At 40.8% G+C, this 17294-nt stretch overlaps 1 protein-coding gene across 3 annotated transcripts in view; it reads right to left on the reverse strand.

The window, feature by feature from the left end:
- The window catches only part of ELF2 (E74 like ETS transcription factor 2), a 102588-nt gene that overhangs the window by 10773 nt on the left and 74521 nt on the right, over positions 1–17294 (reverse strand). The window contains exon 1 of one of the 3 annotated variants that reach the window (XM_063460075.1): positions 9023–9187. The exons of the other annotated variants lie outside the window; for them this stretch is intronic. Coding sequence (XP_063316145.1) covers positions 9023–9080 — 58 coding nt within the window. The 5' untranslated portion in view covers positions 9081–9187. Of the gene's footprint in view, positions 1–9022; positions 9188–17294 lie in introns of those variants that run through there. 3 annotated transcript variants of the gene reach the window in all.

The following is a 17294-nucleotide window of genomic DNA, read 5'->3' on the forward strand; positions in this document are numbered from 1 at the left end:
GGCAAAAATAGCTCTGGGTAATTCTGCATTAGTCACAGCTTGCCAAATCTATCCTCAATTTTACCACTTCAGATTTAGTTTGCTAAAATTCAGAGTTTTAATGAAAATTGTATGAATTCAGTGGTGGTTCTTAATGGTTACAATCTAAAAGGTAGAGGTAGAATATGAAATAATATTGTGGTGTTGAATATAGATGACAGAACTAGTCCAATATAAAGGTTGTAACAGCAAAAGGTTGAGTAATATCTGTAGAAACAGATTTATTTTGAGAAAGACTTCATGAAAACAGAGGGATAATGCTGGAAGTTGTGTGGAGTTCCAGAGATATGGGACAGAAAGTCTAGCAAGTGAAGTTATGATAAGGAAAATCACCTCCTGCTAAATCTAGAGCTTTTAACCCCTTCGATTTAAGCAGGCCTCAAAGCATATTCTGTTGTCTTAACTAGATAGGAGTTATTCCAGAAATCACTCTCGTGGATTGTGTGAGTCGACCTGATTTTTCTAGAAAGGAGTATACTGAAAAAGGTAATGTAAACTGGTACCAGCAGTAACATTTTCAGAAACCATGTCTCCCTGCAATTGTTAAGCCATGAGTCAATTTTTCAAGGACTTGCAATTGAGAGAATACCTAGCAAAGCTGATATTTTGGAAGTTGCGGTTATTGCAACGGGAAAACAATGATTAGTGATGGCATGATTAGAAATTGACAAATAACTCCCACTACACAGGCACACATTCTCATTGCTTCCAAATAAAAATTTACAATTGTGATGAAGGTTTGGTTTTATTCAAACATAGTTAAGTAAATATGGTGTATGCATGCAGTTACTAACATACATATAAAAAAAAACCTGAAAATCCCCAAAAAGCAGAATCAATATATTGAGCATAGCACCTTGAAAAAGCAGCTTAATTCCCTGTTGGACCATGCAGCACTGGAAAAGACATGCAGTACACAAGAGAAGAGTTTGCTAGTGTTATATGACTGAGCGCCAGGCAGCACCTGCTGTTCCCCATCCACTATCCCTGCAAGGTGCCATCTCCAGTTGCTCTGGCCATTTATGGAAATGTGCTCATAGCAGAGCCTTTCCAAAGAAGCAGCGTGCAGTGCCTGCTTTTATCTATCTTTAGGTGACCCTTGCCTATGTGTCCTGCAAAGGGGAATTTAAGAACAGCAACAGAGCTAAGCAGACTACCCAAACACATCATAATGCAAATCTTATTACAACTTTTTAATCAGTAAAAATGAAAGTAAATATGTTTTGTCTCAACTCCTCACCCCACAATTACAAACAGCTCATTGAGGTTGAGAGACTATGAATGAATGTGTTTAAAAGGGCATTATACATACGAACCGTTTAATCTCATTTAAGTGGTTAAAGTATCTAGAGTCTAGCACTGTTCTTGCATTCAGCATCAATCTGTTTCTAAACAAGACTCTCCAGCAAACCAATCCCCTCTGTGCAGTTTGGGATATTGAATAAACATTAGCATGAGTGTCAGCTGACTGCTTTTCGCCTACCGAAGTGCCCACTGCTGACATGAATCTGTAGGACTAGAAGAAATTGTGTAATCTATCTCTGCCTTAAAGGACCACTATAGTGCCAGGAAAACAAACTCTTTTTCCTGGCACTATAGTGCCCTGAGGGTGCCCCCACCCTCAGGGTCCCACTCCCACCAGGCGGAAGGGGGTTAAACACTCACCTTTCTCCAGCGCCGGGCTCCCTCGGCGCTAGGGACTCTCCTCCTCCTTCGGTCGTCATCGGCTGAATGCGCGGCAAGAGCGCACGCATTCAGGCAGTCTATAGGAAAGCACTCTCAATGCTTTCCTTTAGACGCTGGCGTCTTCTCACTGTGAAAATCACAGTGAGAAGAGCAGAAGAGCCTTTAGCGGCTGTCAATGAGATAGCCACTAGAGGCTGGATTAACCCAGCAGGCAGGGCTAATCCTAGATGGACCTGGCACCAAGACCACTTCATTAAGCTGAAGTGGTCTGGGTGCCTATAGTGCCTATAACCATATATCCAGTAGAGGAGTGTCTGTGAATAACCTGGAACCATTATTTGGTGTTAAATTGCTTAAAAATATTTTAAAACTAAATGGAGGGACCGTACCAGTAGAGTTTAGGCACTATAATCTAATCAATGAGATGAAGTGCCTACAGTGTCCCTTTGGTGCAAGCAGCGCAGAGGATGCCTTGGTGCTTTAAATAAAAAAAAAAGGTAAATAATGCTATGAATAACTCCATGCAATAATCCCACATAATGAAAGGGGGATAATGCACAGCTCCTTGCAGTTTTCGGGTCCTAATCACAACGAGAACCAGGAAATTTAGTACTGGCTTACCTGACATTAGTGGGAATTACACTCCTAAGCATCCCCCTGACGCTATTTTGATGACAGCAGCTGAAAGCAGCAGCTGAAAAATCTGCCAAATAGGAGTGTCACTCAACTTCTCAAACAGTACTAGAATATGTATGTTTCAGTGATGCCCCCGCACTATCGTAACACACTACACCACTAATACTCTCTGCTAATCTAAATAAATTGGCATAATATAGCCAACCACTGTAACCATTTATATAGTCCAAAACCACATGTAAAACAAACAAAAAAATAATTTTAAACATATGAACAAAAGCACATTTAGAGCTGAAAATGACCTCTCCTACAATGAAGCTGAAGGGGACGCCACCAACCATTAACTCTAAGCATACTGCCAGCACCCGTAGTTAATTTTCCAACTTCCTCCAAGGATAGATATAAGAAACATACTCTTAAATTCACATAAAGAAAATTATGTAATTAAGTACAAATTTACCAAGATAGAGTAATTCAATCAAGGTGGTTGGCAATTCAAAGTGAAAAGCTTTTCCTGTTTGAAGATGCTTATCAGAACATTGAGAAAACCAGTGTTGTAGCGCTGACCCCTTACAACCCTTTCTAGGTGACAAGCTCAAAGTAACAGGAGCGGTTATATGAAGAATAAACTAGTGTTTGCAACAACATTGCTCACCATTCTGAACCCAGAGAGCATATTTACGGTTTACTCAATAGTCTAGCATCCTACAGGAGGTCGGTATTATTACTTTTTATGTAAACTTTGTTTGCTGACAATGTGTAAAATTAACATTTTATGTCAATTTAACAGGAAAAAAAACAAGCAAGAAATTAAAACTCCACTATCATGCATTGAAAGGGAGACTAAAATAACCAGAACACCAACAGCTTAATGTAGATGTGTATAGCATGCTCTGCATGCCTTTTATTGTAATGACTGCCTTTTCAGAGAAAAGGCAGTGTATACATTGCTGCCTAGAGACAGTCACTTAGACCGCCACTAAAAGTGCTTACTGGATCAGTGCTGCACATTCAGTGTCTCCATGCTCTGCATATACAGGTTTGTACTCCTGTCACTATAGTGTTCCTTTTTAACCCCTAAGTCGACTAAATGGGAGATTGCCACTCCCCACGTGGGAGCATCCAGCTTCTGAATTTTCATATTCAGGGAGCGCAGTGCTGCTGATTGACTGAGAGCAGTCAGCTGACACACTCAACCAATCAGTGACTCCCCATTCACAAAACTGGTTTGGAAAGAAACTTACCATTTCCAAGACAGATTTGTACATGGGGAATTGCTGATTGGCCGTCTGATATGGGGGGAGGGGTGGGGTGGTTTAATTAACTTAATTTAGATTAAGTAGGTTGGCAGAAGTGTCAGTTTAAATTTGAATTTACTCTGAAATCTCACTGATAATGATGACCCTAATTACAATTCTCCATACTCTTAAAAGCCCCACATTATTTGCATTCAGGGAATGCCATGCAAGCACCTAGTGCAATAAATGCAAAAAAACAAAACAAACGAAAACACACATAGGACTTGAAAATAAGTATATTATTAGAGTATTTGTTCAACTCGTTAGTGATTTGGTCAGCAAGTTATATATTTTATTTGTACTGTATATATGTAGGTATATATATATCTATATCACTAGAAAGAACCAGCACCATTCCTAACCTCAGAAAAAACCTGGAGGTTAGCAGAGAGTCATATTTGGAAATCTACCTAACTTTGCACATTTGTAAATGTAAAACCTTTTACTCAAATGCAAAATTAGAGAGTCAAATGTGGGAACAGTAAAGAAAAAAATGTGAAATTCCACAAGTGTGCATGGGAATGTATGTAGATGTGTGGGTATGTATAACTATATGCGCATTAAAAAAAAAAAATCAAAAAAATCTGCAGTATGAAAAAGAAACATGGGAAAAGGAAAGCTGCCGTCATAAATATGATTTGTTTCCAACAAAAACTCAAAACATCAGTGTACGTTGGTTATAGTTTCTTGAATTGGCTTTCATAGTATTGAAATAATCTTAATTTCTTTAACTTTAAAGCATTTTTGTACACTCAAATCATACATTTAAGATTTATAGGATGAGAGGGGAAAAACAAAACAAGAACTTACATTATGTGTCTACACTCAAATAGTGACATACATTGAATAACATCCGTGTCACTGTAACAATAATTAGGATCAACACAATACAGACCAGTGGATAGCATTAAGCCATTCATGCCAGTTTGGAAGTGAAGGGGTTACACCGCTCCAGCTGGACCCTGTGGGTAGCCAGGATACACTGTAATACTGCATTGTGAATCTCACCCACTTCCAATAGGTCTCTGTTGGGGACAATAAGCAGTTAAGGCCTTTTCAAACTGAGGCCAGAATTGGACGGCAGCCAAGAACATGCAGGCTTCCTCTTGGTAATCAGTCACTAGTGGGAGTTTCTATGGTTATCACTATTCCAAAAACGTACTGGGGAGAAAGGGATGAGATATGAAGGTTCTAATAATTATTTTACACTGTATGCCGAATTCCATATAACATACAAATAATATGTGAGAGTAGTACAGTGTATATATTGTTAAACTATCATTGCACAATGCATTTAAGGCTGACAAAGCAACATGAGAGATGTTGCTCTGCAACAGTAGATATCTTTACTTTTTTTGGCCACCCTTTTAAAGCATGGGTCCTCAAACTCCGGCCCCCCAGATGTTGCTGAACTACAATTCCCATGATTCTTTGAATTACATATATAGCCAGAGAATCATGGGAGTTGTAGTTCAGCAACATCTGGGAGGCCGGAGTTTGAGGACCTATGATCTAATGCATATCAAAGGATATCAATTACATGAGGTGTTAAAAACAAGTAGCAAGCTTGATAAAGTGCTATATTAGTTTACTCAAACAAACTGTGTTTATGATTTCTCTTTGGGTATCCAGCCCTCTCTGGCTTCTGCTAGGTTTCACACATCTATCTCGATAATATGATACAGCACTAAGGCAGCAGGTTAACTAAGAGTATGAAATCAGAAACCAATTTAAAGATACAACAAATTCAAGCCATGAAGCAAAGTTTTAAATGTGGCAATAACCCCACTAATCCCAATAAGCCAGAAATACTACAAATGTTCAGCAAATTCAGACCAGTTTACTATCAAGAAATTAGATCACTATATTGACTACAATTAGAAATGTAATAACAGTGTTCATGAGGCGGCCTGAAACCAAGTGCTCACGTGCAATACATTAAGCATCCTAAACTTACACTGTTAGTCACAAGTGAGAAATGTCAGGAATTCAAAACGAATTTCAAAATAGATGAACTAGAAAAATTATCCAAATCAGCTACACATCCAACCACAATGTTTGTTATTTTGGCCTTTAGTGAATAACCCAGAGAATTTCTAAGCACGGATGATATAATCATATATATATCACAACTAAAAACATTTTACAATGTGTGGATGGGTAACTTTTACAAATATAAATAAATAATCTCCCTGATGAATTTGTTTACAAAGATCAGAGGAGTTAAAAGCAAAACTCCAACAATAACCTACAGAAAACTATGCTAGCCTACAAATGAACAAAGGCGACCTTAAGAGGAACACAACCTTGCAGGTGCAATGACAACCTAGCTACTGGGATTTGTGTAGCCTTGGGGGTCATTATGTTGTGCACTAAAATCCTGATATCCATAGCCTGGAGTTGTGATGGTCAATTAACTTCCAAGCATGCCAGAACTTTACATCCATTATTTTAAAGGAAGTGTTTTGAGTTTTAACACAGTAGATTAATAAATGGACAGTTTGCATGTGAACACAGAATATTTATCTTTTTGGAAAATAAAATGGAGACACAAACATGTTGGACAATGTAAAATTAAACGCACAGGTTAAATTATAACATTTAATTCTTGTACAAGTATAAAGGCTTTTTTTTTTTTTTTTTACTTTTCATAATATCCTATACAAAATATACAAATTTTCACACAAAAAAAAAAACAGGAAAATGCATTTATGCTATAAACATAAATATTAAATAAACTATCCCAAAGAAGTTCCAGACATTTGTTTGGCATGGCAAAAGTAACAACTTTTGGAAATTTCATACTTTTCCCTGCACTGAACAACCGCAAATTATTTATCCCAAACAACTGTGAGATATGTCCAGATCCAGATAAAAAGCTCCGAAAAACATAAAAACAGTGGTACACACAGTGTATTATATGTGTAATGTACAAACACTCAACTCCACAGAGATATTACAAAGTGCTAGGATATTCAGCACACATGCTTTATAGGTTATAACCAGTATATGTATAAAAAACAGAGGTTCATTAGTGGCATAACCAAATCTAGTGTTTGAAACAAGCCTCTAAAACACACTGAACATTGGGCATTATGTTTTTTTTTTTTCTATTCTTCAAATAGCTGCTTGCTAGGTACTAAATAGATTGCACTTAAACCAAACAACAACAAAAAAAAGTCCCAACTATTACTGTAAATAATAAGCCCCCCCCCCCCCCCCCCCAAAAAAAACCTTTTACTGAAACATTTTTTAAGTACATGCATATTTATATTTAACAGACAGCAAAAATACAAGCTGCTGTTCGGAGTTTATGGATTAGATCACACATTCATGTATTCAATAATAATAATATTAAAAAAAAAAAATTAAACACCGCCAGTAAAACCACACACACTAACACCTAAGCTGATTATCTGATCCGGAAATAAGACAGATCATGTGTCACCAACACACTGCTCAATAGTGAGCCCCAGAAAAACGAACTGGACAGCTGTATGTAATCATGAATTCTCTCTCATAGCTGCCCATCACACTGTACGGGGCTCTGTGTAAACATGTCTTGACCCTCATGGACAGGGCCCTGTGTAATCATGCCCTGTCCCCCCATTAATAACACTGAATGGGGCTCTGTGTGGTCATGCTCTGCCCCCCATTAATAATAACACTGTGTCCAGGGCCCTGTGTAATCATGCTTTGTCCCCCATTAATAATAACACTGTATCCAGGGCCCTGTGTAATCATGCTTTGTCCCCCATTAATAATAACACTGTATCCAGGGCCCTGTGTAATCATACTTTGTCCCACATTAATAATAACACTGTGTCCAGGGCCCTGTGTAATCATGCTTTGTCCCCCATTAATAATAACACTGTATCCAGGGCCCTGTGTAATCATGCTTTGTCCCCCATTAATAATAACACTGTATCCAGGGCCCTGTGTAATCATGCTTTGTCCCCCATTAATAATAACACTGTATCCAGGGCCCTGTGTAATCATGCTTTGTCCCCCATTAATAATAACACTGTATCCAGGGCCCAGTGTAATCATGCTTTGTCCCCCATTAATAATAACACTGTATCCAGGGCCCTGTGTAATCATGCTTTGTCCCCCATTAATAATAACACTGTATCCAGGGCCCTGTGTAATCATGCTTTGTCCCCCATTAATAATAACACTGTATCCAGGGCCCTGTGTAATCATGCTTTGTCCCCCATTAATAATAACACTGTATCCAGGGCCCTGTGTAATCATGCTTTGTCCCCCATTAATAATAACACTGTATCCAGGGCCCTGTGTAATCATGCTTTGTCCCCCATTAATAATAACACTGTATCCAGGGCCCTGTGTAATCATGCTTTGTCCCCCATTAATAATAACACTGTATCCAGGGCCCTGTGTAATCATGCTTTGTCCCCCATTAATAATAACACTGTATCCAGGGCCCTGTGTAATCATGCTTTGTCCCCCATTAATAATAGCACTGTATTCGGGGCCCTGTGTAATCAGTCTTGTCCCCTATGGACAGGCTGAGTGCGCGCTGCACGTGTCTATCAAGCTAGAACAGCCCAGGTGCCCAATGTAAGCCCCGCCTCTAACTTCCGTGTTTACATCTCTACTCTTCCCTCCAATTCCATCCGCATTGTGAGCTCACGGCTAACTGCCAATCACCGCGGCGCTGTGCGCCTATTGGCCCGTAGCCCAGCCTCTCCGCCGTCAGCCTATTGGCCGGTTTTTGTATTTCGAACATTCCCTCCAATACTATTGGCCGATGGCCGCTGTCACTCACATGCTGTCCCAGCCCGTTTGATCTCAGCGCTTCCGCTATAAACGGGCTTTTTTTTTTTTTTTTGTTGCATTAAAAATAAAATCTCCCCATACAGTAACCGTATTACAGCATGTCCTCCCGGCCGGGTGCCCAGCATGATAGCCAGGCCAGCATGGCACCGGGCTCCTCGCAGCCAGCGCTGCCCGCTATGTGCAGGATTAGCTCCAGCGCGGCCTCCATGTGACCCGGGCACAATGCTGGCAGAGCGGCCGGGGTTACACGGGGCCGGCCGGGGATGGAGCAGCCCGGGCTGTGCTCAGACAGCGTGGCAGAGAAGGCGCTCTCTCTCACTTCCTGGTTGGGGCAGTCAGTGTGCAGGCTCCCTGCAGGCAGAGCGTGGCCCCCGGGGGCCCAGCCCGAGCACCATCACTTCCTGATTGGCCCCGGAGAGCACCCCGAGAGCGAAACGTGCGCAGCCGCATCCCTCCCCCTGCAGCCAGCCAGTGCCGTGCACACAGGGCCGGGGCCGGCCGTGCATGCTCATTATACCAGCCCGGGCCGGCTGCCCCCCCTGTGTCCGCGCTGCATGCATTACCGGCTCGGATGAGCAGATCGAGCTGGTTGGTGGGTCTCTCGTGCAGCGAGGTCGCCATTTTTGTCGGGAGGTTCAGCTTCACATTGAGTCACAGCGGCGGCAGCAGGAGAGGAGGAGGAAGCGGAGATCCAGGCACACAGTGCGTGTGTATGTGTGTGTGCAAGGGGCGGGGAACACGAGATCCTTCCGCAGCCTACAGGAAGCGCCGAGCAGCAGCACGCTCACTGCACTGTATGAGAAAGCATGATCCTTCCGCACCGCCTCACACAGGAAGTGCCCACAATGCCAGCCTGGCCCCTCACTGTGTGAGCCTCCCCCCCCAAACACTGCCAGCCTGGCCCCTCACTGTGTGAGCCCACCCCACACCTGGCCCCTCACTGTGTGAGCCCCCCCCCCCCCACACTACCAGCCTGGCCCCTCACTGTGTAAGCCCCCCAACAAAAAAAACACTGCCAGCCTGAACCCTCACTGTGTAAGCTCCCCCCAAACACTGCCAGCCTGGACCCTCACTGAATGAGGGCCCCCCCAAACACCGCCAGCCTGGCCCCTCACTGAATGACCCCCCCCCCCCCTCCCCCCCCCAAACACTGCCAGCCTGGCCCCTCACCAGCCTGGCCCTCACTGTGTGAGCCTGGCCCCTCACTATGTGAGCACCCCCAAACAATGCCCCTCACTGCTGGATCTCACTGTGCCCTTCCCCAAAAGCTGGATCTCACTCACATAGGTAAACTGGCCCCTAATGTGAAGCAAACACATCATAAGCCATAACCTGCACTCACATAACTAGCAGGACTGTCAATCAATTTTTGGATAATTTAATGCGGATCACAATTTACCATAGGTAAATTATTAGGCTAGAAGCCATGTTTATCAAGCTAAAACAATAGACATTCTAAGGCAAAGTAGTAAATGGTGCCAAATATTCTCTTGGTTTTTCATGGTAATCTCTAAGTAGCAGTTTGCCACCAAATCAGCACCTGGTTTTCTTTGATAAATATGGATGTGTGTGACATTTTCTTATAATTTGATTAGTAAACGTACATAGGTTATACAGAGAACAACTTGGCCACATACAATTTTACTATACTACGAAAGCTATTACTTCAATTAAAAATTCATATACAGCAAAGTGTATACTACAGGGAGTGCAGAATTATTAGGCAAGTTGTATTTTTGAGGATTACTTTTATTATTGAACAACAACCATGTTCTCAATGAACCCAAAAAACTCATTAATATCAAAGCTGAATATTTTTGGAAGTAGTTTTTAGTTTGTTTTTAGTTTTAGCTATTTTAGGGGGATATCTGTGTGTGCAGGTGACTATTACTGTGCATAATTATTAGGCAACTTAACAAAAAACAAATATATACCCATTTCAATTATTTATTTTTACCAGTGAAACCAATATAACATCTCAACATTCACAAATATACATTTCTGACATTCAAAAACAAAACAAAAACAAATCAGTGACCAATATAGCCACCTTTCTTTGCAAGGACACTCAAAAGCCTGCCATCCATGGATTATGTCAGTGTTTTGATCTGTTCACCATCAACATTGCGTGCAGAAGCAACCACAGCCTCCCAGACACTGTTCAGAGAGGTGTACTGTTTTCCCTCCTTGTAAATCTCACATTTGATGATGGACCACAGGTTCTCAATGGGGTTCAGATCAGGTGAACAAGGAGGCCATGTCATTAGATTTTCTTCTTTTATACCCTTTCTTGCCAGCCACGCTGTGGAGTACTTGGACGCGTGTGATGGAGCATTGTCCTGCATGAAAATCATGTTTTTCTTGAAGGATGCAGACTTCTTCCTGTACCACTGCTTGAAGAAGGTGTCTTCCAGAAACTGGCAGTAGGACTGGGAGTTGAGCTTGACTCCATCCTCAACCCGAAAAGGCCCCACAAGCTCATCTTTGATGATACCAGCCCAAACCAGTACTCCACCTCCACCTTGCTGGCGTCTGAGTCGGACTGGAGCTCTCTGCCCTTTACCAATCCAGCCACGGGCCCATCCATCTGGCCCATCAAGACTCACTCTCATTTCATCAGTCCATAAAACCTTAGAAAAATCAGTCTTGAGATATTTCTTGGCCCAGTCTTGACGTTTCAGCTTGTGTGTCTTGTACAGTGGTGGTCGTCTTTCAGCCTTTCTTACCTTGGCCATGTCTCTGAGTATTGCACACCTTGTGCTTTTGGGCACTCCTGTGATGTTGCAGCTCTGAAATATGGCCAAACTGGTGGCAAGTGGCATCTTGGCAGCTGCACGCTTGACTTTTCTCAGTTCATGGGCAGTTATTTTGCGCCTTGGTTTTTCCACACGCTTCTTGCGACCCTGTTGACTATTTTGAATGAAACGCTTGATTGTTCGATGATCACGCTTCAGAAGCTTTGCAATTTTAAGAGTGCTGCATCCCTCTGCAAGATATCTCACTATTTTTTACTTTTCTGAGCCTGTCAAGTCCTTCTTTTGACCCATTTTGCCAAAGGAAAGGAAGTTGCCTAATAATTATGTACACCTGATATAGGGTGTTGATGTCATTAGACCACAGCCCTTCTCATTACAGAGATGCACATCACCTAATATGCTTAATTGGTAGTAGGCTTTCGAGCCTATACAGCTTGGAGTAAGACAACATGCATAAAGAGGATGATGTGGTCAAAATACTCATTTGCCTAATAATTCTGCACTCCCTGTATTAGATCTATAGCAAACAAAACAAAGGTTATCCAAAGTCTGTGACCTGACAGGCATTTCCCTTTCTTCTTAAGAAGAATGATGTGTGAGCCAGATGTACTAATAATTATAGCTAACTAAATGATGTCTAGGTTGGGTGAGAGCTCACTGCATTAGCTGCAGAGTCTGCATTCGAAGTGAAAGCAAGTTATGAAAACTGAACAAACTCCAGTAGACAACTTTTAATTAATGATTTCCTAATTTCAGCTATACCCATTGCTGAAAAATGCATAAATCATGCAGAGCTATGCAATGCCAACAGACAAAAAGATCTTTACGCCAGAGCTCTGACTTAATTTAATAGAAAACAAAATTTCCTCGAAGACAGATATAGATGTTTACCTTTGTATAAACTCATCTAAAAGTGCTGCTCTTATGAAATTGAGTTCAGCCACAAAATTGTAGGCCACACAGGTATTTCAAATGAGACTGCCAAGTGGTTATGTTTATTAAAAAAAAAAAAAGGCTATGCAGATATTTAAATTGTCTGTGGGGAAAAAAGTTAATTTTTTAACTTAAAGGGACACTATAGTCACCAGAGAAACTACAGCTTATTGAATTTGATCTGGTGAGTATAATCATTACCTTCAGGATTTTTGCTGTAAACACTGTCTTTTCAGAGAAAATGCAGTGTTTACATTACAGCCTAGTGATAACTTCACTGGCCAGTCCTCAGATGGCTGTTACAGATCCTTCTTGGGTCATGGCTGCCTAAAATGCATCCAAACATTCAGTGTCACCTCCCTCTGCATGCAGACACTGAACTTTCCTCAGAGATCCATTGATTCAATTAATCTCTATGAAGAGATGCTGATTGGTCAGGGCTCTGTTTAAATCATGCTGGCTCTGCCCCTGATCTGCCTCTTTGTCAGTCTCAGCCAATCCTACGGGGAAGCATTGTAATTGGATCAGGCTACCACTTCTGATGATGTCAGCAGACTGCTTGTGTATTTGTTGTTGAGGCAAACAGCATGCAGAGTTACAGCTTCTGGCTTGAATACAGTACGATTGTGCTATATTTATGGAGGCATGAGGGGCCCAGGGGGCTTTAACACTATAGGGTCAGGAATACCAGTTTGTGTTCCTGACCCTATAGTGATCCTTTAAAGGAATACTATAGTGTTATGAACAAAATATGTTTTACTAATGCTATGGTTCCCTAGTCACTGTTTAAGTTTCTGGGTCCCCTGCTGCAAGGGTTAAAACGGTAGGTTACTTACCTTTTCTCCCTCACAGCACTGGTCTCATTGGTGAAGCTCTGCCTCTTTGGATGAGAGCAAAAAATGGGGCGCAAGAGAATACTGAGAATACAGAGACTCTTTGGATGAGATCATCGAGATCTAGCCAATGAGAGTTTAGAGCCCATGCAAATCAATACGCCACGCTGTGCTTATCAGATATCTCAGACCATCTGGTAGAAATAGAGTCTGTGCAGAAGTGCCTCTAGTTGCGATCAGTATGACATTCACTAGAGGCAGGTTAACAACTCTGCAAAGAAAACAGTGCTATTTCTGCAGAATGGCAATGGATTTAGCTGCAGGATTAAATGGGGGCCATATGGCACCCAGACCACTTCATGGACATTAAGTGGCCTGTGTGCTCATAGTGTTCCTTTAATGACTGGCACTTTATTAGCTGTTCCACCTAAAACACCAAGTTCAGCAAACAAAATATCAAGTTCAGGTTGGAATAGTATACAGACAAACAATGGTTTGTCATCAGTGTGAAAGAACTCCATTGGCCTGCATAGACACCTGGCATTAGAGGAACATTATAGGCACCCAGACTACATCTCAATAATTAAGTTGTCTGGGCACCATGTGCTCCTCTCCTTATAATAACGGCCATGTTTTTTTGCAGGGATAACCTGCCTGTGCTTCCATGAAATAGGGAATAACCCACTATTTCTATCAGATAGTCTCAAAGTATCAAGCAGTTCTCAGGAAGGGTAGCACCAGGTAAGTATAATTACTTACATCACTCATGATACAATTGGATATGTCATCTGGGGATCACAAGTGACCGTGCCACTTAGGGAAATCTTTGCATAAATGTACCAGCATTGGAAAGCATTACTAAAAATGGAGGTTGTTATAGCAGCAAAGGTAGGATAAACTCTGTATTAATGATTGTGTAGTTATAATGGCAAGGTTAATAAGCAAAAGGTGACACATTTCTAACAATATGAACTAGGTATTGCCAAAAGTTACATTTAATTAAATAAAACATAGGTGGACGCCAAGAAAAAATAAAGTCTTGCCTTTATTAAAATTATACCCACTCAGAAATAAGTCCTTTAAAATGCCTCTGTTACCTTCTGGGGTCTTTGCATATTTTGCAAAGACACTTGAAGGTGACATCGCAACTTGGTGTGCGTTGCCTGGGAATGTAGTACAGGCAAGATTTACTTACCTGAAGCGGTCTTTCATGGCCTCTGCCATTTGCCTCTGGGGGATCCTCTTTAGTCAGGAGCTCGTGTCAGTGCTGTACTTTCTTGCATACGAGAGAGTATAACACTGAGGTCTATTGAGAATAACAAGAGACCCTCCATACATATTAGGGATCGACCAATATTGATTTTTTTTAGAGCTGATACCGATAATCTGTGAACTTTCAGGCAGATAGCCAATAACTTACCGATATTCTGTACATTTACCATTTAAAAAAAAACAAACTATTTCTAAAGGTAAATGCACAAAATATACATGCCACATGTAGTGGATGCAGTGTGTTTAGACAGGGGAGCTGTGTGTTTGTGTAGTGTGTGTATAAAATGAATGCAGTGTGTGTGTGTGTATATATAATGAATGCAGAGTGTGTGTGTGTGTGTGTATATAATGACTGCAGAGTGTTTGTGTAGTGTGTGTGAAAATAACGGGTAAGTAAGAGCTTACTGCCCCCCCCCCCCCCCCCCCCCCTAGAACGGCCAGGCTTGTCATGAGCCCGGCGGTCCTGGTACGTATTATCGGCAATATCGGTAACTTTAGTGGCCGATACAGATATTGCCGAAAATACCAAATATCGGCCAGACCAATAATCGGTCGATCCTTAATACATTTTATCAATAAAGATCTCTATATTATCAGTGAAAGAATTATTTTATCCCACTGACGTCACTAGTGAAGGCAGAAGGTATTAGCGAAACCTGAAAGCACAGCTACCCCTTTGGTCAAGTGGAGGAAAAATATATAAAAGACTAAGCAAACCCTACATTGTTTTATAATTATTTTGACTACATGGGAATTTTAGTGAAATTCTAACAGTCGATGTGAGTATTTTATAAAGATTGTATCTTTTTTTGGTGTGTGGGAAGGGGGGGAGCTGCTTTAATATTTATAGAGGTCCCCCCTTTTTTCGTAAAGAGATTTTTTTATACTCAAGATTCTTTATACTCAAGAAAGAAAGTTTTATTTGTATTTATATGGATATTTATATATCTGTTATTTTTTTCTGTATTATTTTTTTTTTGTATGTTTTAGCTAAGATTCGTTTAGGAGATCAACCCCTTTGTTCAAATATGATATTGCTGCTACAATTGTGTTTTTAAGAGACAGAGAAGTTTCTATGTATAATGGTAGTATTTGTATGATGTAGGATTATGCTTTATATAGGCTAATAGTAAGTGTTTTAATATGTGTTTTAGAAATAAACTTTTAGTATTCTAAGGGTATATCGGATGTCCCATAATGGAAGGATATTGAACTTTAATTTGAACATTGAGAGACTTAGTGGCCGATTGGATCACGGCCTGAGGGCATCCGATATATATTTCGTATTTTTGTGGGAGGAGAATATTGCTCGTTTGAGAAAGCCCCAAGAGGCGGGGCGAAACGCGTCACGTGACCACGGCATTTGACGCACACGGAAGTGACTGGGAAACATCTACCGGCAAGAGGCACCTCGAAACAGGAGTGAACAGGAGCAGAGACTCACGTTTTTAACATCTATCCCTGTTTCTGATCGATTTGGTGTGGTGAGCTTGCGGCTGGACTGACCCATTTTTATGTTTTATTACTTGGAATTCATTATTATACCAATAAATTTTTGCGTCTATAACAGTGGTCACTAAGAGCTTTTTCTGCGGATCCCACGTACCCAAGGGGCTGATCCTCCCTGGGCATGATAGCCGTGAGTGGGGCTTATACCACTCTACTTTTGTGAGTTTTTTACCTATAGGGATTTTATATATATGTGTTTTATATTGTATATTTTTACTTTAATGCACTAGGAGTACCTCCTATTGTCCCCCCTCCCTGTTTTTTGTCTCCCTCATTACAGTACCCAGCCACCAACATTGACAGGCTATAAGGCTATAAGTATATGTGTGTCAGTGATTTGGGTGCACATATTTGTCTTTTGGGTCTCTGTTTTTAACACTATTTTACATTTGGAGAGTCACTGGATGATTTTATAGGTGTCTCTATATAAATTTCTCAGCGCACTAGCACTTTTCTCTTTTCTGTATTACGTGGTACCTTTTTACCAGGGTACATTGCTGGTGCTGCTTATTTTATTGTATTGGTATATAATATCATATATAATATTTTAATATTTTTTTTGTCTATTAGGTTGAATCTTGCGCCAATTTATCTTATTTGTATATTGTGTGCTTTAATATTGTTAACCAATATCCAGGAACAAGAAACTACATTTTAACATTTTAAGCCGGTTACTATAGATTGTAAGCTTGTTTGAGCAGAGCCTCTCTCTCACCCTTTAACTTAATTATAAAGTGCTGTTTAATACTTTTACGCTATATAAATATCAATAAAAAAAATCAAATCACACAAGCAGAATGTGCCAAGTTCAGTTGTCTAAACAGGAAGAATGACCTAGAAAAAGTTCATGCATAAAGAAGCTAAAACACAAGAAAGTATCAAATACTAAACAGAAGCCTTGCATACAAGGGATGGCTTTTTATCCGAGGTGAATATATGCCTGGTAGAATAGTTGTTGGACTTGGAAAGACACTATCTTTGGAAGAAATAAGCATGTTTGCAGTGCAACTATGCAGTAAGAAGATTGTAATTTCAGTAAGGTGGAGAACTTAGAAATAAGGTGAAAATAAAAAAAAAACACCAGGAGTAGGATAGACACGGAGTGAGAACCAGAGAGCAAAGGACAAATCCTGAAGAGAGAGATTTATGTGCACATTTAGCGTACACCCAAAAAAAAAAATCAAAAGAGGAGGACTGGGAAATCTGACCTTAGATCTTGCAAGCTCTCCAACACTACTTTGAAAAACCCGATATGGAGATTAGGGAATGATTGTTATTTGTGCACACCTCATGTGGAAAGCCTGAGGGGTGTTGTCTACTATATTTAGTGAAAGAAAAATGAAAGTTCCTCTGTGTCAATGCCATAGAGAAAACTAAAATGCTGTTCATCATCAGCTTGTTTTTAAAAATATATCCACACTTGGTTATCTCCAACAGCAAATAATGACAATGCAAGTAAAGATACTGCATCATGAAGTGCCTGATAGGTATGCTGCTCCATGCACTCAAGATTGGTGAAAAAGAGGTTCCGA

The sequence above is a fragment of the Pelobates fuscus genome, chromosome 6, assembly GCF_036172605.1.
Source record: "Pelobates fuscus isolate aPelFus1 chromosome 6, aPelFus1.pri, whole genome shotgun sequence".
Taxonomy (NCBI): domain Eukaryota; kingdom Metazoa; phylum Chordata; class Amphibia; order Anura; family Pelobatidae; genus Pelobates; species Pelobates fuscus.